Below are 24,533 nucleotides of genomic sequence, written 5' to 3'. Positions count from 1 at the left end.
AAAATGTTTAAAAGTTTTATTAAAAAAGTTTTAAAGTTTATACAAAATTTAAAAAAAAATAAAAAAATACTACTAAAAATAAATTTTAAAAACAAAATGAAATATTATTTAATTAGTTAATTTTTTAAAATATTTATATACTTTTTAAATGTTTATAAATACTATTAAAAATTTTAAAAGTAAAATTGAATACTATTTAAAAACATTATTGAAAAATAAAAAAATGATATAAAATTTAAAATTCCTAAACTTTAAAAAAATCAATAAAAATATATTTGAAATTTTATATGGAATTTAAATGTTTTTACCAATAATATATTTTAAAAATTATAATAATGTTACAAAAAAAATTATATTTACTAATGACATGCTTTTTTTTATATTTTTCCTGGCAACTTGCAACATTAAAGAAATGAAGATTTATTAGAGCAGTTAGCTTTTTTACAAATATATATATATAGAGCAATGCAAAATTACGGTTATCACTTATTCAAATATTTATTTATAGAATAAACTGAGCATATGACGTGACAATGAAACTATATGCATCATTAGTATCAAAATGTTTTTAGTCATTAATCTGTAACCATCTTGTTCAAATTAATTGTGCCGACTATAAGAAAAGGAAGATTTCGTCCAACTCTTGAACTGAAACACTACGTCACGTAAAGGAGATATCTCGCCCAAAAACATAGGATTGCTACACCTATATAGTCCAAGTTGCTTCCTTGATCAATGCCAGTCTTTTGAATGCATAAGAGGTGAACATGTAGCCCCCCACCTGTCGACCCCTCAGAGCAAGACAATGAGAAAGTTGAAAACCCAGCGTGGCTCGGTTAACTGCTTTCCCCCAGCAAGACACTTGTCTCAAAGTTGAAAACCCAGCGTGACTCGGTTAACTGCTTTCCCCAGCAAGACACTTGTCTCAAAGGGATTACTCCAAAGCATATAAACCCTCTTTTTGTTGACCATATTTGGACAAAACATACTTTTCATACCAAAACTCTGCTAAATTACTTAAAGAACATTTGATCTTCCTCTATAACATCTGAAACTACCCTCTTTAGCTCTCAACACCATCATATGAATCCCCATCAACCACTGTCCTCCCAATTGTGTATCAACAATCCATAAGCAACTCAATGGACTGGATTGCTTTAAAAAGTGAATCTATTTTAACAGATTAAAAGTCTAGTATTCATGGATGGAGAAGAGTACGGAAATATAGAAATCTAGCGGTTCCAAGCTCAGACACATAAATCTCTTTTATAATATGCATACCTAATCCACATACAACTACCCAGGATTATTCAGAGCCTTAGCCACTCAAATTTATTAGAAGGAAAACTCTTGAAATAAAATAATACTAAAAATAATGTATTTATATGGTACATAAAACCCAATGACCCAACTGTTGCTTTCTTACAGAGTAACAGTTAATTATGTGCCTGAAAGGACCTTTGTTAGAGTGCTCTGCAGCAAAGCAACTGAATCTACTGCCGACTTAGCAAACCAACTAAGTCCCACCTTAAACCGGTGCTCCTCTGTAGGTAATCTGATCAAGTATGCTAATTTCCTTGCTGAAATTATGAGAAATTAGGTTAAACACTTGACATAGAAGCGAAAATAGACAAAGTTGGGATATTTTCAATGCATAAAAAACAACTAACCAGCATGACCAATAGGACCCTCTAAGGTGAGACCATCAACGAAACTTGGTGAAATAGCTGCATCGTTTCTACCCAGGGTCATCATCTCTCCAAGATTCTGGAATCTGATAGTCAGACATGATAGTTTTTAGACAACTTATTATAGTTCAAGAACTTACGCAATGTACCAATCTTGAGCACATATATATATTTAAAATTTGTTGACAAAACACATGCACACTCTACCAACCTCAAATAGCTATATCCCGAAGACCTTAAGTTTTCCATTTTACAAGATGGGACATGCGACATAAAGAAGGCATAGAAGTGGTCATTTCAAGTGAAAAATTACCAACATAACAGAGCAGTATCATCTGAATGATGAACCCAACAAAAATTGAGGGAGCTAAGAGAACCAAAGAATAAAAGCTAAACCTTAATGGCTATTAAAACTACTGTCAAAGCATGATCCACACTTAATCAAAATTGCAAACGAAGCAACTACAGCATTATTTTTTGGGACTATATTGTCTGAGGAACCTCAGATCACATTCATCCCTTCATTAGATATTCAACTTACAAATGTGAGTAGTTTTCATATTGCAAAACATTTCAAGGAACCAATTACATCAGCTAATATGTAAAATCTTAATGGAGGAACAGGTGTATGCTGGCTTTATTGAGAACACGCAGCAGCAAAAAGGAACAGGACCAAAGAAAAATAATATTAAGGTACATGGCTTAGAGAAAACTAAAACTTCATTGGTGCCATACCAAGCCATGCAATTTACATTAATACTAATAAATGCCAATAGTTCTAACCTAAATGGCAACAATGGACGGTGATTAATGGCTGCCCATAGATTCCAGCTAGCAAAGTCTGCTTGCTGAAAAGCAACCTGGGAAAAACAAGCAAGCAAAGTCAATCATACAAAAATAAGCAAAGTAGAAAACATTATAGGTTTAGGAAGTTCGGTTCTGGTTCCATTAAAAACCTTCAGTTCCCCTCAGAAAAAGTAAGAGAATAAAGTTTTGACAGTGCTTCATCAAGCAGTGAAACAGGCTATACCTGAGCTGTGGCTGGCAGAAGCTTTCCAGTTGAGTCCCTTAGAGAAGCCGAGTCACCAAGTGCAAATATGCGGGGATGGCCCTTAACACGAAGAGTTTCATCTGTTTCTGCTTGTCCTCTTGCATTCAGTGGAAGTTCATGGGGTTTGTCACAGGGTTCAAGTTCAGGAAGAAGTGGTTTGGACCCAACCGTCCATAACACCAAGTCTGCTTCTAGATTTTGACTTTCTAATCCCTTTTCAGCAGGTTGCAGCTCCAAAACATATTTCTCAGAGTTTTGCTTCGCAATGTCCTTGCCTTCTCTTATCACAGTAGCATCACCTGAAGCTTCCACGTCGCTGACCCTCTGTATGCAACGAACGAAATAACCCAGGAGAAGTTGAACTTTCCTAGATGAAAGAACCTAATAGTCCAATAGCAGAAACATTGTAAAACAAAAGTTGAGGCTGCTTCAACAGCTAAAATCTACATACTACAAACATGTGAATTAAAAGCATAAGACTAGATAATAAGAACTTCATACGCTTACGGATACATCTAACAGCATTAATATCAAAGCTCCCATGCCTGACACTTTGAAATAATATTGTTAATGGAAGCATTACAAAACAACATGAAGACATTTACACTTCAACTTCAGCTTAAAAATGAAATGACAATGCACCTCCTGTGCAATAATAAATTATCATGTTTCTACAGAATTTCAGCACCATATCTACAAATAAATTTAAGGAAAAGTGAAAAAGTAGTGTTTCAAATTAAATTACCCTAGTGCTAGAAGAATTGAAGTTTAACGTTTAACTTATTGTTATTCAAGAACCAAAAAAGAAAAAGCCTTTTCCACCTAAAGAGAATCAGCTTACATGAATCATATTCAACCATTCTGCTTTATGATAACTCCCATTAAGTTCCATTAAAGCAAAAAGTTTTCTAGTACTTCCCACAGTTTTTTCCAGTCTTCTCCTTTCGACATGTTTTTTTTCTCAAGTAAATTGCATTATCTACATTACCTGGACTCTTCATTTTCCCTGAAGCATCTGATAGATATTCAGAGATGGGTAAGGGGATACATTGGAAAAAGAACTTCAGAAAAAATGAGCATACCCATGTCAAACACATACCTGCATCCAACACCTCGCCCTCGAGCCCAAGTAACATTTTCCTTCACCTTAAATGTCTATACCACTTTAAACACAGTCATTTTCTATTCAACTGGCACCAGAGCCATACTATTTAATACATAACTCCTGGTATAAGCCTTCTTTACATCATATACATCTGTTGCAGCATTCATGATGAAAATTTTCTCCAGAGTTCAAGCTTAAGATCAGTCTCTCGTTTGGTAGTATAAATCCAAAAATAGGTCACCAGCCGAGGGCATGCACTGAATAATAGGTTCCTGAATACAACTTGAAAATCAATCCACTACCAGGATCAGAATTGATGCCCAATGTAAGCCCATTACCATTTTAGAAAACCAATCAAGCCTTCTTGGGCATGCAAGCATCATGCAAACTGTTAGACGTTAATTAATTATTAGATTAGTTTATTATTTTATTAGGAGAAGTACTAGAAGATTTTATCTATGAGTTTTATATCTTTAAGAGATCCTTTTTAATTAAAAGTAATTTAGAGGGACATTAGGAGTCTTTCTTTATTTAAAGTCTTTATTTTAGTTTTCTTAGCTTATACGTCTTTTATTCAAACAAGTAAACCTATGTAACCTCTATTTAGGAGGCCGATTGGTAGCAACAAAAATAAGTCTGATTAAGGCTGTGCTTGGTAGAGTGGAAAGAAAATTGGAAGGATGGGAAAACATAATTTTTCTTTCCATAGGTGTGCTTCGTAGAAGAGATGAAAAAATGGAAAGAAAATTACTTTTTCTTTCCCTCCATTGCTTGGTAGAGTTGAAAATGGAATGAAAGAAAATAAAATATTTGACAAATGCACATCTTTCTCATTTTTTTCTCCTCTCATCATTCCAGTTTTCTTTACTCTCACTTTTCTTCCCAACCAAGCATACTCAATTTATTTACTTTCCACTTTTCCATTCCCTCCTCCCATCCCTCCACTTTTCCACCCAACCAAGCACACCCTAAGTAAATTTTACATGATTTAAGATTCTCTTTAACGAATCTTAAGGTCCAGAATTCCCTTCGACGAGTTCCACTTGTTAATCATTGGTCATTCACGAGGAAGAGGTAAAACTCAGGGAAAGAGCCCTGATAAAACAGACGGTTTGCCTGTGAATCCTCCGGTGACAAGACCCATCAGTCTGGACCGTAACAACTTGACTTCAGAGCTAGGAACAATGGGCAATTCCATTACGAGAGAGGAGTTGGAGTCATTTAAAACAGGTATAGAGTTGAAGATCAATCAGTTCATGCTGCAGATGAGGGAATTGATAATTTCCAATCAAAAATTTGATAAGGGAAAAAGGGTTGGCAGCAGTAACAGTATTCTAACAAAAAATAGAGTTAGGTAGGGAAACAGGAAAACTGATTAGAGACAACAATAGGAAAGTTGGATTCAAAGTGATACAGGAAAGTTGGATTTCCCGACTTCCAATGGGACAGAAAACCCTCTAATCTGGTTGCACTAATGTGAGAAGCTCTTTGCGAATAAGAAACGGCCAAAAATAGACAAAGTGGGTCTAGCTGCTTTTCACTTGACAGGAAGGGCACAATTGTGGTATCATCAAATGGAGCAGGAAGAGCCTAATCTTTCATGGAAAGCATTCAAAGAATACTGTACTCTATGATTTGGACCACCACTGTGCAAGAACCCTTTGGGGGAACTAGTGAAGTTGAATCAAACAAGACTGGTGGAAGACTACCTTTGCCAATTTTAAGAACCGTTAACCCTTGTAAATTCCATGAGACTGGATCAACAAATTAATTTGTTTACTACAATATTATCAGATTCAATCCGAATAAATGGAGATGCAGAAACCTGAAAACTTGGTTCAAGCTATGAATCTGGCGTGAACTTTTTAGACAAAATATCAACTAATACAAGCTATCGACTTGTGTAGTTGGAAATCGACAACAGATACTAGTGCTAGCAAGAAAGATCCTCCTTTTATTAGACGGGAGACTCATGTAGAGATGGCAGAGTGAGGAGACAAGAGTCTTTGTTACAATTGTGACGAACCATACTCGTTTTGACACCAATGTCAAATTATTTTGGTTGGAGATAAAAGATCCAATGATGTTGCACAAGATCAAGAGTCTAAGGAAACTGAAATATCTTTACATGCAATAACGGGCCAAAAACAATGCACAAAAGCTATTCAATTTCAAGCTTGCGAACAAGGCCTTTTTCCAAGAGGGGAGTAATGTTAGACGTCAAGTAATTATTAGATTAGTTTATTATTTTATTAGAAGTATTAGAAGATTTTATTTATGAGTTTTATAGGAGATCCTTTTTAATTAGTACTTTAGAGAGATATTAGGAGGCTTTCTTTACTTAAAATCTTTATTTTAGTTTTCTTAGCTTTTAAGTCTTTTATTCAAATAAGTAAACCTATTTAACCTCTATTTAAAAGGCCAATTGATAGCAATATAATTAAGTCAGATTAAGCAAATTTTACAGGATTTAAGATTCTCTCTAACGAGTCTTAAGGTCTGGAATTCCCTTTTACGAATTCCACTTGTTAATCATAGGTCATTCATGAGGAAGAGGTAATATTCAGGGAAAGAGCCCTGATAAGACAAACGGTTTTCCTGTGAATCCTCCGGTGACAAGACCCATCAGTCAGGACTGTAACACAAGCCCTCTATTACATAAATGTAACAATAAAAACTCCTTTTCTTCTTTAAAACCAGAAAAAAAACCACTCTCTAGAGAATTTATCATTAATGGTGAAAAACCATGGTAATATAAGAAGAAAAAAGGCCAAATTTCTCATGTTTTCTAAAAGTTGGTATCTTACTTTTAAGGCTGCTTCCCTATTCCCAGTAGGGGCAGTTGGACAGATTGTGCTTTCGACATTAATAGCTTGTACTATTCCTCTATCTTGTAGTCTCTCTGAGATAGTGGCAGCTAATTCCACTCCAGAATAACCACAACCAACTACAGCCACACGGATAAAAGAATCTTTACCAAACTTAGTTCGCTCCAGTGTTTTTAACTTCTCATCAACCCTCTGCATAAAAAGCATGTAAGGATATAAAAGATAGATTCCATCAGCAAACAACAAACTAAATTAAGACTCCATTGAGATATCAAGAGGGGTAACTATAGGACTCTTACACATGCATCCTCTAGGGTAGAGAATGGTAATGCAAACTCTAAAGCACCCGGTACAACATCAAGTTTAGCTTCAGCTCCCAAAGCAAGAACCAACCTGGCTGCCCAAGATAAGATACAATGGCATCTGATGGGCATTCAGAAAGTACAAGCAACCCCCATAATAACATATTTTTATACGTATGCTACTCAAGAAGACCACTTATGCAAACTTCATAAATGTTGCCAGAGAGTTGAATAATAGTGTTAGAACCATACAAGACAAACAATACATATTTTTTCTCACATCGAATATTTAAAATGTGTTCAGTGGATTAAAGTCTAGAAATATAGCACAAGAATGGATGAGGAAGCAACAAAATCAATGAGAAGTGGTCTTTAAGAAAACCTTAAAAGATATCATCAGAAGCAACTAGGTCTGGTAGTCAGGGTAACAAAATTGTACCAGTCATACTCAATGAGAAGGCCACTTTCAAGCAGCACAGTGCCACCGCAACTTGACTGTTTATGGCCATTCATTCCCCAATGATCAAATGGATGTAATAGTTTTACCCTGTCCTGGAGAAACTCAACACCAGTGTTTGCAAGTAACTCTGAAAAGCGAGGTGCAATTTCCCACTCATCCACTTCTGCAGTAAAAAATAGTTACTACAACAATCAAGCTCTTGATTTTATCTGAAAATAATGTTCATCTATGTTTTCTATAGAAACAAGAAACCATGTCCCCATAATTTGATCTAGAAAAAAATACCTCCAGATAGAAGCTCATACAACATGGGTTTGAAAACAAATCGTTCAGACTGATCAACTAGAAGCACCTGATCCCACATTCGATAAAGTAACCAAATCAGTTGAGAAGGGGTGAAAATGATATGTCACAGTATCAGGGTTTAGATACTATCTTCTTTTTACCAGGAGAAAGGGGAATGACATCAATGAAGTAAAGTGTACATATGCCATATGCATATCATGCTGAAGCAATCAAAAGATGCTAGTTTGCAAGCTTCTAAACTTCTAGGATTTCTTACTTACTCAACTTATCAAATTAAGACGTAACATACTAAAACAAAACAGATAACAGACAAAAGTTAAAGAAACGGTAGTTTCCAAATATCTAGTCACATTGAACAGCATAATATTCATGCTCCGCAGACTATGATGTTTTGGAAACTACGGAAGTAAAGTAAATAATAATCAATATTCGATCTCAACATACCTGAGGTTTCTTGTCCTCAGGCCATAAAAGCGATTCTAGCCTTAAAGCAGTATATAAACCACCAAATCCACCACCTAAAATGCACACCCTTGGCTTCTGTAAGCAGAGATCATACAATAATCGAGATGGTCAAATTCCTAACACTGTTTTTTTCGTTTGTGTGAAATTGAGTTGGTGCAGACTGTCCCTTTTCCATTGTTTCATGTCCAAAGGTGCCAGCGTTAAAGCTTCTAGAAACCTTTATGTAATGATGTCATATTCATGGAAGCCGTTACGTATATAATTTTACAAATATGACAGGATTTTAGCAAGTTCATAGGTCATCAAAATAAATCTTCATATTAGTTAGAATGATTTTTTGTCAAACTGAGTTATTAGGAATTCCCAATGGTCCGTCATCGATCCATAGTTTATAAAAGCATATGTTTGTCGGAAGGACTATGGAAGCAAACCTTTTTATGAGGCCATGTGTAAATAGGAAGCGTTTTATCAGCTTCAGATAATTGTGGTAGCGGCGGAGCTCCGCCAGCCTTTCCTGCCGCGGCCGAAGAAAAACTGGATGTTCTGGATAAAGCGGAGGGTCCAGCCCTCAACCTCGCGGAATAACCAGGAGATAATCGATTCCATTTCTTACCCATTCCCCCGCTAAAAATTCCTAATAAAAAGAAATTTTCGATTGTTGCCAAACAGATTATGAAAAGCAAATGAGAGAGAGAAAGAGAGAGAGAGCATACTGTTGAAAGGCAGGAGTGCAGTAATTGAAGCAGAATAAGCAACGAACGCCATTGAACATTGAAGAAAGGGCAAGGGAAGTGATTGCTTAGTACCGGAAAAAATAGCTTTCTCTTCCTATGGTTGCTTTTGGTGACACGCTGCTCCCAACATTTTTATTCGTTAGTTTTCATGGTCAAGCTGCTCCCAATGCTATATATATCTGTAAATAGTTACTTAAGTTTATTTTAGGATGCTCATATTTTTTAAAATTTTTTAAATATTTCTATTACTTTTTATTCAATAGTTAATAAATTTATATATTTTTCATCCATTAAAATTTATTATGTCTAATATATTATACTATTTTTCTCTATTTAAGGGAATTTTGTTTTGTTTTTAAATTAAGTCTAAGTATTAATTTATTGATTGTAATTTTTGAAATTCACAATATATAATAAAATGTATTTGATTGATTCATTAAAGTTTTCTCTAGTAAGTCATGTTTTCTTAGGTTCAATGCTCAATTTTAGGTCTATGGACGTGTTGGGTTTACTGCATCACAAAGTTTAATTATGAGATTGAAAGCGAAGCAAATCAAGTTAAGACATGTATACGAGGCAAAAGGAAAATAAATATTCACTTTATTGTTTTCAAGAAAATCAAGAAATCAAATCTTGGTCCAATTTTGATGTTTTGGGAGATTTCAAGAACTAAGAAAATCTAAGATTTGAAATCTTAAAATTCTTAGTCCAAGAAATCAATTTGAAGTTGGCACCACTTTGTTATTAACTCAAATGCTTCGAATTACCGAGTAAGTTAGCACCACTTTGTTTGCTCTATCATGTTGTTGACTAAAAAGATGATTTTAAGTAAGAGTGTGTGATAGAAAGTAAATAAATTAGAGGCAATTCGCTATAATAACGAGCTGATTAGTTAAAGAGGTAGTTATTTACTCCATCCATCTTTTTAGTCAAAAGCTTTAGCTTCAAGAGTGATTTCTGTTTAAATTGTGACATGATTGAGTTCTAGGTAATTCGGTATATGCTCCATTGTGATTATCAAGTCAAAGAATTTTGTGACATGATAAATCCTCTAATATATTCTATTTAAAAAAAACAAACGAATGTAAATGGTTTATACAAGTATGCTTAGAGCAAGAGTGACTTGAGTTTAGGTAACAGATGAACTGAGTAAGCTAGGAGATATTTGCTATGGCTAGAACATACATGAAACTTAGAAAATTTGGTTTTTTAGGGAGCAATTTTCTGCACTACCTTTGTTAAATCAAACCTTTGAAACTCAAACAGGTTTTTAATGAAAGAAAATGGTTGAGAACTGATGTATATATTGGTCTTCGAATAGATTGATAGTACAAGATAGGTACATGCATTGTCAACATTGTTGCATACATGCATTCATGCATATTTTTCTTGAGGATAAGTAACAACTCATGTTAAGGGGTGTGGTAACTCTCGAATTATATTTCATACCTTTAAACCTAGCTAATTTCTTGTACTTGGGTACATTTAGTGGCATTTTAGGACACTTTATTTGCATTAAGAGCTTGGACAATGTTTAGATGTTAGATACTTCTTTTTTGAACAAAAAACGACCTCAAGGGTCAACTCATTTATTAAGTAACAGCACAAATTACAATATTATGGATATCTAATGGATAGTCCTTATAAAAAAAACCAAGTTTTAGCCTCCTTCCACATTTTCGTACAAATGAAGTCAGCAACAACATTACAAAACCACATGGTCCAAATTAAATTAGCTGAATTGAAATTGTTGAAGGCTTTTTTACACGCCTTAATTTGTGCTCCAATGATTGTGACGTCTGTACTATGGTTCATCATCTTGTTAACGAGGCCAGCGTAATCCGTTTCAAATAGGACATCTCCTTTAATATTCAGTTGACACGCCAACTTAATGCTAGTATCAAAAGCATAACATTCCGCTTCATGCACTGACATCCTCATTTCTATAAACCCCCACCCCTCAATACAAAGCCTTCATCATCCCTAATGATCGTCCAATACCCAATTCTGTTAACACCCACTGTAGCATCGAAGTTTATTTTTACAAAACCCTTTGGAGGTTTTTCCCATTTCTTAACAGCAATGTTTTGGGAAAGTAATGGTTCATTCAATAGATTACAAATGCGAAATTCTTTGCTAAGGGTGCTGGCCCTCTCCCAGATGATCTGCGCCTTCTCTTCTTTACCCCTAAAAATGTAATTATTTATATTATTTTAGCAATTCCATAATGTTGTCATAAGGTCAGCCATTGCTCTCTTATCAAAGACTCTCATCATGTCTTCCAGCCAGTCAATACAACAACCATACTTCTTCGAAATAGTGCTCGCATTCCATCCACATATAGAGAGAACCACTTAAGATGTTGGGCAGTCTTTAAGAGTATGTATAAGAGTCTCGACTTCAGCCCCACACTTGGGACACCCCTGATCAAAGCCACGCCTAATGGAGGTAATTTTGACATTCGAAGGGAGGATCTCGTGCCCCACATGCCATGTAAACACCCGAACCTTAGGTAAAGTGTCGAGCTTCCAAAGGGCTTTCCAAAAGAATCTATGAAGACCAAACCCCATCTCTTTCAAAAGTAACCAGGAATAAACAGATTTCAAAGTGTAATAACCATGAGGGTTGTGAAACCACACGGTTCTATTACAATGGCCCTCATCCCCTATAGGTAAGTTACAAATTTTGTCACCCCAATCTTGCCCGTAAAGCTTATAAACTTAATCAATGTTGCAACGTCTACCATCCCCAAACCAAAGATCTTTCACACTTTTCTCATTAGGGTTGAACATATTAACATTGAGAGCATCACCATTTAAACCTTCCACCCCTAGTTGTCAACCCGAATGTTAATCCGGTCACCACTCCAAACTTGCCAATCGAAACCGTCTTTAAGAGCTTTTCTCGCCGCCGCAATGCTAGACCAAGTAAAGAAAGCTTTGTCAACTCTTTTGGTATGAAATATATTACCATAAAAAAAGTACTTTAAAGATAACACTTTAAAACAGAAGGTATCTTTGCTGTTAATAAGCCTCCACACTTGACGCCCAATAAGAGCCAAATTGAAAAGCCGAATATCCCTTATGCCAAGACTACCCATACCCTTAGGGTGACACAAAGTCTTCTAAGGAAGCATCAACTACAATTTGCCCTTTTCCTTACCCGACCGTCACGTTTTACTTAACTTTGTTTGTATATCTTCGATCACACCTTTAGGAGCTAAGAAGATTGACAGTGCATACGTTGGAATAGATTGGAGGACTGCTTTGATAAACACTTCTTTGCCATTAAAGGATAGCAGCCTTTTGGTCCATTTGTTGATCCTACAAGACAATCTATTAGTAATCTCTTGAAAAGCCGCAGATTTCTTTTTACCAATCGGAATAGGAAGGCCGAGGTAGCTGTCTAATTTCTTCACCACTTTCATGCCAAAGAGATCGCCAAAAGTATTTCTTTGAGCCCTAAGAGTGTTGGGACTAAAAAGAACCATTGACTTTTTAAAATTAATTTATTGACCTGAGACGTTAGCAAAAATATTTAGCATATTAACAAGACTCTCAACATTACTTTTTTTATTTCTCGCGAAAAGAAGGGTGTCGTCAGCGAAGAAAATGTGATTAATCCTAGGGCTGTTTATACTAGCCCAGATTCCTCTTAAAATTTTATTCTCTTGAGTATGAATAAGCATACTTGAAAATGCTTCTGTGCAAAATAAGAACAAATAAGGGGAGAAGGGATCTCCTTGACAAAAACCCCTCTCAAGAATAATAATATTTGATAAAATATTATTGCATTTAACCAAATATCTAACTGACCGAACGCAACCCATTATTTTGTTCGTCCACTTCTTAGCAAACCCTATTTTCTTCATAATCATCTTGATAAAATTTCACTCCACACAATTATATGCTTTGCTCATGTCGAGCTTGATAACAAACCCTTTATTCGGGCCATTTTTGGAGCTTTGAAGGTAACATGTTAGATATTTTTAATTGCATGTGGAAGGGGTATGTTTGGTGGTTTGGTAGGTGCAGGATATGGAAAAAGAAATAAATGAGTGAAGATTTATCGAGGCAAAAGGTTGGACAGTTTGCCACCTTATATGCCATGGCAATTTAGAAAGATGGCCAAGTCAACACTTATCACAGACCAATTTTAGCCCAACTCTATTTGTACTAGAAAAATATGCCTAAAAAAGAGTAGAAGATATCGTGGGCAGTTAAAGCTATTCTAGGAAGAAAAAAACCTATAAAAAGCTGAAGGAGGAAGCCCTAAGTGTAGAAATCCGAAGGCAATAATTGAGGGTAGCGACTGAGTAAAGACAAAAAGGAGAGACCGAAGGCAATCCCTCTCAGCCATCACAGGACGCTGCGCTGCTGGATTGAGGATTGATTTGGCGATAGCCATCTTCCTAAGTTCTTCCATTATTCTTATTCTGTTCTTCGTAAATTAATTTGATTAAAACGATGTTAGATGTTATTTCAAACTTGAATTTTAATCACCAATCCAGGACCTAAATCTCATAGGGTTGGGATTACATGATGAAAAATTTTATTTTCTTTAATGGTTGAATCATATATTTTATTTAATTTGTTGTTTCATTCAATTATTTTTATTTCCTAAGTGTATGCATACATTCCCTAGACATAGATGAATGTGCAGTATACCCATAAAACTGAGTTTAATTCTGAAAAGGTTGTATTAGTTAGACCGTAATTGAATGATACGAGTAAGTACTTGATAGATACTTGTAGTAGACTCTAGACATAGAGCAACATTCATATGGAATGAAGACAAAACAGTGTAAGGTACCGTGATAAGGCTTATAGACACAGGCCAGGTAACTTGAGACCTTGCTTTTGGAAGAAGCAGGTCACTTTAGGTCTTTTCTGAGTAGTAGATTAAGAATATTTTGCTGAGGCATTACTGAAAGTAAGAGCAGATTCTCAGTAATCCCAACCTTTCAATCACCATCGTAGACCTTCAATTCGTTGTCGCAATATCTTTGCTATAACATTCTTAGTTATTTATTTCTTCGCTCACATTTTATTCACGTAATTGCCATTGCATTTTTGCTCTTGCTTTGCCTTAGCATTTTCTAGTGTTAGTCAGTATTCACATCGTACACATCCTTTTTATTTTAATTTACTGCTGCGTACTTAACCTGACTTTGCCATAACATTACTCACAATTTATTATAATAACTTGACCACTCTTATACCTAATCTAATCCCTATGGAGACAATTCCACTTATCACTTTATTACTTGATTCGACGTGTATACTTGCACAATTTGCATATCATATTCACACACGACAGACTTTTCGCATCCGAAGTGAGAATCATACCACTAGACCAAATACCTTGCATTTGAAAATTTTGGCATATTCCCTGAAGCGAATGTTGCATATAATTATTTGGAAATTTTATTTATTGACTTAGTGGCATTATAGACTTCAAATTGATATAGATATTTTGAGTAGTAAATGTCACAATAGTACTTATATGTGGATACAAAGTAAAATGAATGATAGTAAAATTATCAATTTGTTATAATTTAGTACAATTGAAACGCATGTTAAGGTAAACTAGAAGTTTACTAATACAAATATATTTACTACTTAGAGTGACCAGTTAGATCATCCTGGATCATATATGATGCAAAAATTAATTGAGAATTCATATGGACATTCATTAAAAAACCAAAAGATTCTTTAATTTAAAGAATTCTCATTTGTTGCTTGTTCTCAATCAAAATTGATTGTTAGAAACTCACTAGCTAAAGTTGAGATTTAATATTTTACAATTCTGAAATGAATATGAGCTCATTAGTCCACCATGTGAATGATTTTGATATTATATGATTTTGATAGATACATCTACAAAATAATCACGTATGTGTTATCAACTTGTAACCTACCATTTGCAATATTGCTTGTTTAAATAATTAATTTTAGATAATGCAATTAAGACGATTCATCTTGCTAATACTGATGAGTTTATATCTCAATCTTTTATTGATTGAGTTTGAAAAACTTTTAAAAAAATTTGTTATTTATGCGGATAATGGTTTAGAGAAATTATTGATTTAACACCTCTGATTAATGTCTAAATTATTACTTATGAGAACTAAACTTCCTCTTTTAACATGAGATTATGTTGATTTACGTGTTGTATGCATCAAACCAGTAAGTTACAAATATTCCCCATTACAACCGATTTTTGATCAATAGCTAAATATTTCTCATCTTTAAATTTTTGTATGTGGTATATGTTCCAATTGTTTTATCACAACGCATAAAGATGAGTGAATCCAAATGTTTTAAATGTATTAAAGATTCAATTATGACATGATTTGTAATTACCATTTTAATTCGATTGTTTTCTCAATATTAGAGAGACAAAAATAATAATTTACAATGAGTACATTACACGTTAACTATTAGATATATTTACAAATCCAATCAAAATAACTCATAGTTATATATCATCTAATATCAGTTGCAATAAATAATAAATAGACTTTAAAGCAAAGCAAAACAGACTCCTATCCTCATCTCCCACAACCCCTCGCCACTGCGACCACGCAAGAGATGGAACGTGCGGCCAACTCGCGTCTTGGTTTTTTAATGAGCAGAAACCACACCAATTCAGAGCCGTAGCAGCTAAAAACCAAAATGGGTTTTTCTTGTTTGGTTCTTGTCTTTGTTGTCCAACAATTGTTTGGTCAAAGTTCTGCATATTTGTTGATTCATGGTGAGCCTACCAACTACGTTTCTGCCGTTGGGGACCCAGGAATGACGAACCCAAACGTCAGAGTTGCTTTGGAAGCTTGGAATTTCTGCAACGAAGTTGGCTTTGAAGTTCCTAACGTGGGAAGCCCCCGCTGGGCTGATTGTACTGATCTTTACTGCTCTTCTGACTTCGGTACCTCCTCCCTTTCTTTATTCTCTTACAGTACGCTGTTGATCAGTCAGGTGGTCTGTTGATCTTTTTCTTACTTTCATTTCTTTATCAATTAAAATTACTATCCTGCACACTAATACCGAAATCTGAAATACCATGTGGTCAAACAAAATCTTGAAGTTTTTTCTATAATATCCTAGAATTGATAGGTACTTCCAATAATCAAGCGACATTGTGTAAACGTATATGCAATGGTCGTTATTCCTATCAACTGGTAGTTGGTAATGGTAAATACATAATTGGGTAAACTTTCTTTTTCAATGCTGTTGCTGACCTGTTGAGAGGCCTGCAGAATCGTTGTTTTCAACTTTAAAAAGAATGCGATACCTGTGAATCTGTTGGCCAGGCAACACAGTTTCTCAGCATTTCTAAATGCTTTTGATGAAGATTATAGTGGCGAATCAACTTCCCTAATATCATATTGTTATTAAAGCCATTTTGACTTGGACTGATTGAATTATGTAATTAGGTGCATACTTGAATTCCTAGTAATGGATATTGCTTAATCTCTAAGATCAAACGTATCTAAAAACTTCCCTACTAACTATTTTCAAATGGGGATTTCAAGATAAAAATGAAATTGATCATTGACCTTAGTTACCATTTTACCCCTTTCTTCAACTTTCTTTTGACCTGCAAAGTTGTGAGTCTCATTTCCTTCTACAACTTTGTTGGTTTTGGAATCCATACTTTCTTCTTCATCACATCTTGTGGTAGCTAACATCGCTAAGCCCAAACTTATCATTTCCTTGTATTCTTTACACATTCACTTGTATTCTACTTTCTGAAAATTGGTTGAAATCTGAATTCAGTTCGTTCCCTACTTTCTCTACCATTTTTTTTATAATCTTAACCCAGGACTTTATTAAAAGTTAGTTTAACATTGTTAAAATTATGTAACTGAATTCAGCCTGGTGGCTTTCTTGTGGATGACATGACATCCCAACTTGAATTTTCTAGGGAGTAGGCACACATTAAAAAAACTAACATTATTTCTTAAAATTTTTAAATGATATTAATTAATATTTTATCAAAATAAAAAATATATATATTTTAGATTTGTAGGTGGCACTTTGTTACAGTCCCTAGTTATGGATCAGGTCACTAGACGATTTTTTAGGGAAATCGTTTGACTTCGCGGGGCTTTTCTCCTTGTTTCTTCCGTGTGAATGACCTATAGTGAACAAGTGGAGCTTGTTGAAGGGAATTCCAGACCTTAGATTTGTTGAGAGAAAGTCTTAAATCTCTTAATTTTTTAAAATAAATTCTGACTTAATTTTATTTCTCCCAAGTTGGCTTCTTGAATAGAGGTTACATAGTTCAAATAAAATATTAAAATAAATATTCCAACTAAAGGACTAAAGCTTGTCCACAAGCTCAAGATTGAATAGCTTGTGCATTTTCTTGGCCCATTATTGCATGCAAGGATATTTCAGTTTGACTACACTCCTCTTGATTTTGTGAAGCATTGTTGGGATCTTTTATCTCCAACCAAAACAATATTTTACATTGATGCTTGAACGAGTATGGTTTGTCACAATTCTAGGAAAGACCGTTGTCCCTTTGTTGTGCCATCTCTGTACGAGTCAACTTTTTAACAAAAGGAGGGTCTGTTTATAACCTAACTAACTCCCATTTTAATTGACTTCTGAAAGTTTGTTAGTTGAACTATTTGATGTCATGTATTGGATTTTCCTTTTGGTTTTTTTTTGAAGTCTAGATAAGTTTCTAACTTTCTTTTGAGATATATATTTCATACTTTTTAAGAGTTTCTGGAAAATTTGTCATGGGTACGGTACATCTAGGTTCCTTTTTCTTTTATCCAAATTACTCTGCTTTCTTCTTTTTCTCTTAATTCTTTCATTCATTAGAACCTTGCAGCAAATTGATTTCTTCGATACAAAATAGTTTCCTAAAATATGTTTTGGTTTCTTTGATAAGACCATAATGCTATTCAATCCGGCTGCATTGTTCCAATTATGTCCATAATCTTTCTGTAATTGATCATAATTTTTCCCCACATCATAGGAAACATTTAATCCTCAAGTTAGTGATAGGATTTGAAGAAACTGTAGGGATCCTGATTTAAGTAATTATCTTCAACTAGGCTACTGCATTCGGTTTCCTTGTCATCTTATTAACCATAATAAGCAAGCGAAGAATGTGTTAAAGTCCAATATCCACATGTCTCACAAAAACTCAAAATTTATTTGTTAAGTATAAAACTGAAAAAGAATAATATCACATATCCTTTTCAAATATTGAACACTCTACTGTCCTGTTCTGTTCATCAGTTTATCTGGGTGGCGGCCTTGTTAATAATGGCAGTCAGTGCAGAGTACTTCACAAAGTGAATGAAACTGACAACAGGTTAGGAGCTGGTGATAAATTTCCTATAATGGGCTTTGAGTCTTATGCTGACCCTGACCTGTTTGCAAAGGAGAAAGAACTGTATCTCGGTTCTTTATGTGAGGTACAGGAATCCCCAAATCCCTGGCAATTTTGGATGATCATGGTTAAAAATGGGAATTTTGACAAAAACACTACTCTCTGTCCAGAAAATGGACAAAAAGTAAGTAAAATAGTGACAGACAGAAATTTTCCGTGTTTTGGTGAGGGATGTATGAATCAACCAGTTGTTTACCACAAGTACTCAATGCTGGGTGGCAACCAGAAGGTTTATTTAACTGGAGAATTTAATGGAACATATGACCTTGATGCCAACTTGGGTGAAAATGTGGGCAACAACTCCTTCTTTTCAGTCTCATGGAAGAAGAATACTAGCACAGGAAGCTGGATTTTTTCTCACAGGTTGACAACATCAACTAAATATCCCTGGCTAATGTTATATCTACGTGCGGATGCAACGGAAGGATTTAATGGTGGTTATCACTATAATGGAAGTGGCATGTTGAAAAAGGTTTGTTGTTTGCATGTACTTTGACAAACTGGAACGTGTATACGAGTATTTTCTTTGATTATGTGTGCTACTTAGTTTATACTGTTCATACTTAGAAATGAAATATAGGTCTGAATTTGATTTTCTTGTAAATTTGTGCATATACCCTGGAGATCTTAAGCTGCCTCTCTTCTTTAACGTTCCAACAGATAAAAAAATTTGGTATCTCAATTTATCCTAATAGCTTCACTATGTACCCAAGGAGTTGCATCTCCTTTTTTCTGTCGAACCTATCTGTTGATATGGCTTTAGGTTTTAGTTTCAAAAATATGATCTATTTGTCTTACTTTGATCTGTCAGTTGCCTGAATCTCCAAATTTCATGGTAAGGCTGACACTTGATATAAAACTTGGAGGAGGACCCAACAGTCAATTTTATCTACTGGACATAGGAAGTTGTTGGAAAAACAATGGAGAACCATGTGATGGCGATGTTCTGACAGATGTGACTCGATACAGTGAGATGATTATTAATCCGGAAACTACAAGCTGGTGCCGCCCTGATAACTTGGTTTCCTGCCCACCTTACCATATTAGTCCCACTGGTGAGATAATATACAGAAATGAGACAGATCGGTTTCCATACTCTGCTTATCATCTATATTGCAGCCCAGGAAATGCTAAATATCTGGAGAAGCCATATGATATATGTGATCCATATAGCAACCCACAATCACAGGAGTTAGTACAAATTCTTCCACATCCTGAATGGGCTGTGCATGGCTATCCTGAAAAAAAAGGAGATGGATGGATTGGGGACAGAAGAACTTGGGAGCTTGATGTGGGTGCTCTCTCAAGCCGTTTATACTTCTATCAGGTATTTGTTATTTTTGTGGAGCAATATAATGAAATCAGTTAAGAAACTGGTTGAATGCCTCTTTTCTGTTTAGTTATCTCTCTTTGGTTGTGGGCTCCCATGTTGGTGCATAGAATTTCTGCCTTACTGTTCTTTTAGTCTTTATTTAATTACTAAGTGATGGTTTTAATTAGTTGTTATATAATACATTGATATTTAAATTGTCACAATTACAAGGATTTTATTAAGTATTTTTCTGGAAAGAGCTTTAGAAGTATGCCTGTTGGTGAGGCATCACATAATCGCACCAGTGTTGCGAGAAATTCCAACAACCAGGCTCCGGATATAAGGTGCTTCAACTTATTAGCCTGCATTCTTACTGGGGCACAGATAGCTCGAAGAGTGTAGCTTGCATATTTTTCCACTACCAATATATATACTTTTAAAGCATCATTTCCACACATAACACTTCTTATCTCACACACTGACTCTTACCTCTCTCATTTTTGAATAAAATTACATATAGTAGGAGAACAAAAAGGAGATTTGGTTTTTAGGAGATCAACTAGACATAGAGAAAGGCTCAAAGACGCAAAATTTCCTGCAGAAATCTGAAAAAAAAAATAGTGGAGTGTAAAAAGAGATGGGAAAGGAAAAGAAAATAAAAGTAGTCAGTCATTTAGTTCTAGAAATAAGTACAAATTAGAAATGCGTTTGAAACAGAAAACTCATAGAAAAGGCTCTCGAGAAGAGATTAAAGAGAAGGGGAGGGCCATTTGGCTGTTACTGTTTTAGCAGGATAGACATTCTCCTTAGATTATTGTTTCTTCTTTTTATTAATCTTGTTCAGGGATCAATAAAAGATGGAAAACTTATGAGGATCCTATTTTGTTCGTAAGAGTAGCAATTTATTCATAAGAAAATCTAAAGCAATTTATTTTCCTCTTTTTATGACTTAATGTTAGTTGCATATTTATTAAATATAAATTCACTAGGCTTAAACTCTAATGCTTTCAAGCTTTTGTCCTTCAGCTAAGCTAGAACATGCTGCTTCTGAACACACTAATTTGTACTTTATACTTGCCTTTTATCCAATTTTTAAAGTTGATTTTGCAACAATTGCTTCATTAGAGTAAATTGACCACTTGTTTGCTATTTTTTAAAAAAGAAGAAGAAGAAGAAGAAAGATACAACAGAAATCAGTAGATTTAATGCAAATAAATAGCTATTTGTTGATTGCCTAAAAACATTATGCCTGTGCATTTCTCTCTTTCTCTCTCTTGTACATATCGATTTCGAAGTGGGAAAATGAAACTCTGATCTTTTGAAGGATGTATGAGTGACTCTGGCTTTAATTGCAATTCACATTGCACATTAAGTTGCTTTGTAGGTTTTATGATTAACTCTTTCCCTTTCGCTCATGAAGGAGATGTCATTGCACCATTTATTTACATTAAAATCATTTTAACCTGCCAAAAGTATTCCCTATTGAGCAAACTAGTTAGATTTTTGAAAAGGATTGTTAAATTTTTAATAGGCCCCAGGCTTTTGTTGAATTTTCTATATGGCTAGTTGGCTGAGCAAATCCATGCCTTTTCCGCTACTTCATGGATTACTGATAGCACGCTCAAGCACAAGCTCAATCACGACAAAAAGTTAAATTGATTTTCATTCGCTAAGGTTGGGCTACGCGGATCATGTTTCGTCAGTGCAATTGGTTTATATTAAATCTTTGGTAAAATTAGTTTCCATATGATTGTTACCTTTTGCATCAAATGATATCTTTTTTGGAGTAAAGAAGAAACAAGCAGTAAAACCACTCACCAAACAGTACCTTACTGATTCCAGCAAAGTCAGTTAAATATATGAATAAGATATTGTTTTTCTGAATCTAGATAATATATGAATAATATCTTGATTGCATTCAGGTCTCAAACATTTTTGAATTGCTACAGATATACTTCTTTAAGTGGTTTTATTTTTCAAGATAAAAAGATAATACCTAGTTGGAAAACACTTTGTTTTTCCTCACATTTCAACATTTTCCCTAAGTTTAATTGATTCTACAGTGGAAGTTAATGAGCTTGGGACTTAAATGAAAGAGATCAGAATGAAGCCTCATTAAAACATTAGAGACCAAAAGTGCATTTAACTCTTAACACTTTCTTGCGTCCTTATCTCTTCTGCATCAAAGTTTTCTATTTTGTTCGGTTTGATTGCATTATTGTTGGCGAATATTTGTTTGTATATTAAGTAGAACCATACTTAATCATCCTTTTCACTGTGTTTTCCTGATATTGATAAAATCCTTTGACATAGATGCATAAAACTTTTCAAGACTATACATCGCATTCTATATTTGCCTCATCTTAGATGGCGTTGCATTATTTTGGATCTTCCTTAAGCCAATGTTTTACACTTTGCCCTAATAAGGTTATATATGTAACTTTCTCAACAGAGTATCTAGGATTTTAGGTGGTTCTCGATTTGGCGTCTTGTAGTCATTGTCTTACTTCTAACATAGGATTTATAGTTAAAGTTGCAGTTATCAACGGACGTTTTTTATTGCTAGAAGAATTTTACTCTTGTTGTCTTGAGTTTGTTAATTCATTCAAGAATTTCGAGTTTTTCTCTTGGGTGAGAATTAAGATATAAAGATGGACTTGCATTCACCGGGTCCATATCTATCTAAATTGTGGATATTCCTTGTTTGCAGTCATAAGGCGAAAGCTCCCAGAACATGGGTAGGCATTCTTTAGAATGTAAAACTCCACAAATTGGCTAAGCAATATATTATTGACATGTTGCTAAAAATAGGTGTCCATGTAATATTAAAAGACATACTAGCATCTGAATATACAGTTTTTTGTTCAATATTTCATTGCTAACATGCTTCCGGCTTCAATGCTTTAATCAATGAAAAAAAACCGCTATTTTGCTGCTATGTTGCACAGGATCCAGGAACAAAACCCGCAAGGAGGATCTGGTCTTCAATCAACATTGGCACGGAAATATATGTGAGCCGCACAAGAGAGACTGCAGAGTGGAGTGTAAGTGATTTTGATGTGCTTCTTCCTGAATTTACACACAAAGCTGATAGCTCCAGTTCCTACTAGCTTTTGACCATGTCTATAAGACATTGTGTTTGATGAGATTGAGAGTCAATTGAAAATACCAGTACTGAGCAGTGGGGCTTGAAGGACTCTGGTGGACGATAATATTTACTTACATTTCAAAATGTAGATTCTTCTAGAATTTCTTTGTGCTCATTCACATTATTATAATTTAGTCCCTGGGTATACATATGAATGATGCAAATATATTTAAAAAGTAAATTACACAGATAGTCATCCAACTATGAGAGTGTTTTATTTTGGTTACTCATTATAAATAACTTTCAATTTAGCCATTAACATTTTTGAATTTTGGTTTTTTGGTCACCTTGTTAAATAGTTAACGGAAGGTTAACATAATCTTTTTTATTGGTATAATAACAAATTTAGTCCTTTATGTTTACCTATTTTATTGTTAATTTAAGGAGACAGGAAAAAGAAAAGAAAAAGAGTGGGAAAAATGCTATTGTAGGCTATTGCCAGTAAGAGGCTACTGTCATTGAAGAGAAAACTAAGGAAAAAGAAAAGAGAGGAGAGAACAAGATAGGAGAATGTCAGCTAACTTGTAGATCATATGCACCTAACTTGTTACATATATGCTTAATCTGACGTTTCCTAACAAATTTAGTGAAAATGTCAACTAAATGATCATTAGAATTGAACTAGTAGTGATACACTTAGACTTAAATCTTTTGTTTGACAAAGTGACAATCTATCTTTATGTATTTTGTCCTTTCATGAAACACTAAATTTGTAGCAAAATGTAGAGATGATTGATTATCATATATTAACTTCATTAGGATGTCAACCTTACATCTTAACTCTTGAAGAAGTTTCAACTAGATAAGTTCGCAAGTGACTAGGGACATAGCTCGATATTCTACTTTTGTGATTGATCTTGCAATCATGTCTTTTTTTTTATTTCTTTTCCATAATATTAGATTCTCTTTAATGAAGAGTGGACCTCCTATTTGAAGGAGATCTCACCCAATTAGCATCTGATACCCTAATTACCTATGGGTTTCCCTTATTTTCGTATAACAAGCCTTTTCCAAGAGACGTATCGAAGGATGCGTACTATCACATCCTAATGACTACCACATGGAGCTTGAAGAAATTGATTGATCACACTAATTAGAAAAGAAATATCTAGACATGTGATAGTAAGATAATTCAATTTCTCAAGCAAACTAGGATCTTTTAGGAGCTCCCTCTGTCTTAGAATAAGTTTGACATTAGGATCCATGGTGTACCAACAAGTTTACAACCCAACATCTCCATTTCTTTTAATATATCCAACACATACTTCTTTTGAAAGATACCAATGATTGTGTTTGACTTTGCCACTTCAATACTTGACTGCACCTCGACGTGCGTGCATCGGGGCTGAGAATCAACACAAAAACAATTAATAATAGGACGGTATACTGCAAGTGTAACAAGTCGAGTTGTAAATTTTTTAGTATTACAATGGAATACTCAAGTATTCCAAGGATCGAACCCAAGATAGTTCGGGGATAAAGTGATTCCTAATTGACAATGTAACACACCTAACCCCTCTTTGTCATCGGATTTGGGTCACGGGCATTACTAACGGATCAAACAATTAATCAATCATAATCAACATGTAAGCTAATCAATAACATTACAATATACAGGGGCAAGTCACGACAATCTAATACTTTCATGCTAGAATATTATACATTCGAATAATAAATTATGCTATGCATTTCTAAACTTGGTCTTCCACTGTCTGCACTC

At 34.6% G+C, this 24,533-nt stretch overlaps 2 protein-coding genes across 2 annotated transcripts; one reads left to right on the top strand and one right to left on the bottom strand.

Annotated features, from left to right (window-relative positions):
• Positions 1–1,239: 1,239 nt before the first annotated feature.
• On the bottom strand, positions 1,240–9,129 carry LOC107930822 (alternative NAD(P)H-ubiquinone oxidoreductase C1, chloroplastic/mitochondrial). The gene is made up of 11 exons (XM_016862570.2): positions 8,919–9,129; positions 8,637–8,839; positions 8,185–8,280; positions 7,720–7,786; positions 7,414–7,597; positions 6,972–7,065; positions 6,652–6,864; positions 2,719–3,120; positions 2,472–2,548; positions 1,671–1,774; positions 1,240–1,580 (listed from the first exon to the last, which is right to left on the bottom strand). Exons 1-11 carry the CDS (start codon positions 8,968–8,970, stop codon positions 1,441–1,443), a joined length of 1,632 nt encoding a protein of 543 aa, XP_016718059.2. The 5' UTR covers positions 8,971–9,129; the 3' UTR covers positions 1,240–1,440.
• A 6,286-nt stretch (positions 9,130–15,415) lies between these two features.
• Positions 15,416–23,068, top strand: LOC107930831 (uncharacterized). The gene is made up of 4 exons (XM_016862577.2): positions 15,416–15,866; positions 18,200–18,825; positions 19,165–19,680; positions 22,614–23,068. Exons 1-4 carry the CDS (start codon positions 15,617–15,619, stop codon positions 22,773–22,775), a joined length of 1,554 nt encoding a protein of 517 aa, XP_016718066.1. The 5' UTR covers positions 15,416–15,616; the 3' UTR covers positions 22,776–23,068.
• Positions 23,069–24,533: the final 1,465 nt, after the last annotated feature.

Source organism: Gossypium hirsutum, chromosome D12, assembly GCF_007990345.1.
Source record: "Gossypium hirsutum isolate 1008001.06 chromosome D12, Gossypium_hirsutum_v2.1, whole genome shotgun sequence".
In the NCBI taxonomy this organism is placed as follows: Eukaryota; Viridiplantae; Streptophyta; class Magnoliopsida; order Malvales; family Malvaceae; genus Gossypium; species Gossypium hirsutum.
Note: the sequence above shows the minus strand (reverse complement) of the source record. Positions and strands in the feature narration are given on the sequence as shown.

Excerpts from the sequence above, each read along its gene's own strand:
- LOC107930831 (XM_016862577.2), top strand. The coding sequence starts at position 15,617 with ATGGGTTTTTCTTGTTTGGTTCTTGTCTTTGTTGTCCAACAATTGTTT. Across the intron at positions 18,826-19,164 it reads GAAGTGGCATGTTGAAAAAG|TTGCCTGAATCTCCAAATTT; the intron begins GTTTGTTGTTTG and ends TTGATCTGTCAG. Across the intron at positions 19,681-22,613 it reads GCCGTTTATACTTCTATCAG|GATCCAGGAACAAAACCCGC; the intron begins GTATTTGTTATT and ends TATGTTGCACAG.
- LOC107930822 (XM_016862570.2), bottom strand. The coding sequence starts at position 8,970 with ATGGCGTTCGTTGCTTATTCTGCTTCAATTACTGCACTCCTGCCTTTC. Across the intron at positions 8,281-8,636 it reads ACACATGGCCTCATAAAAAG|AAGCCAAGGGTGTGCATTTT; the intron begins GTTTGCTTCCAT and ends CTCTGCTTACAG. Across the intron at positions 6,865-6,971 it reads CTACCCTAGAGGATGCATGT|AGGGTTGATGAGAAGTTAAA; the intron begins GTAAGAGTCCTA and ends CTTTTTATGCAG.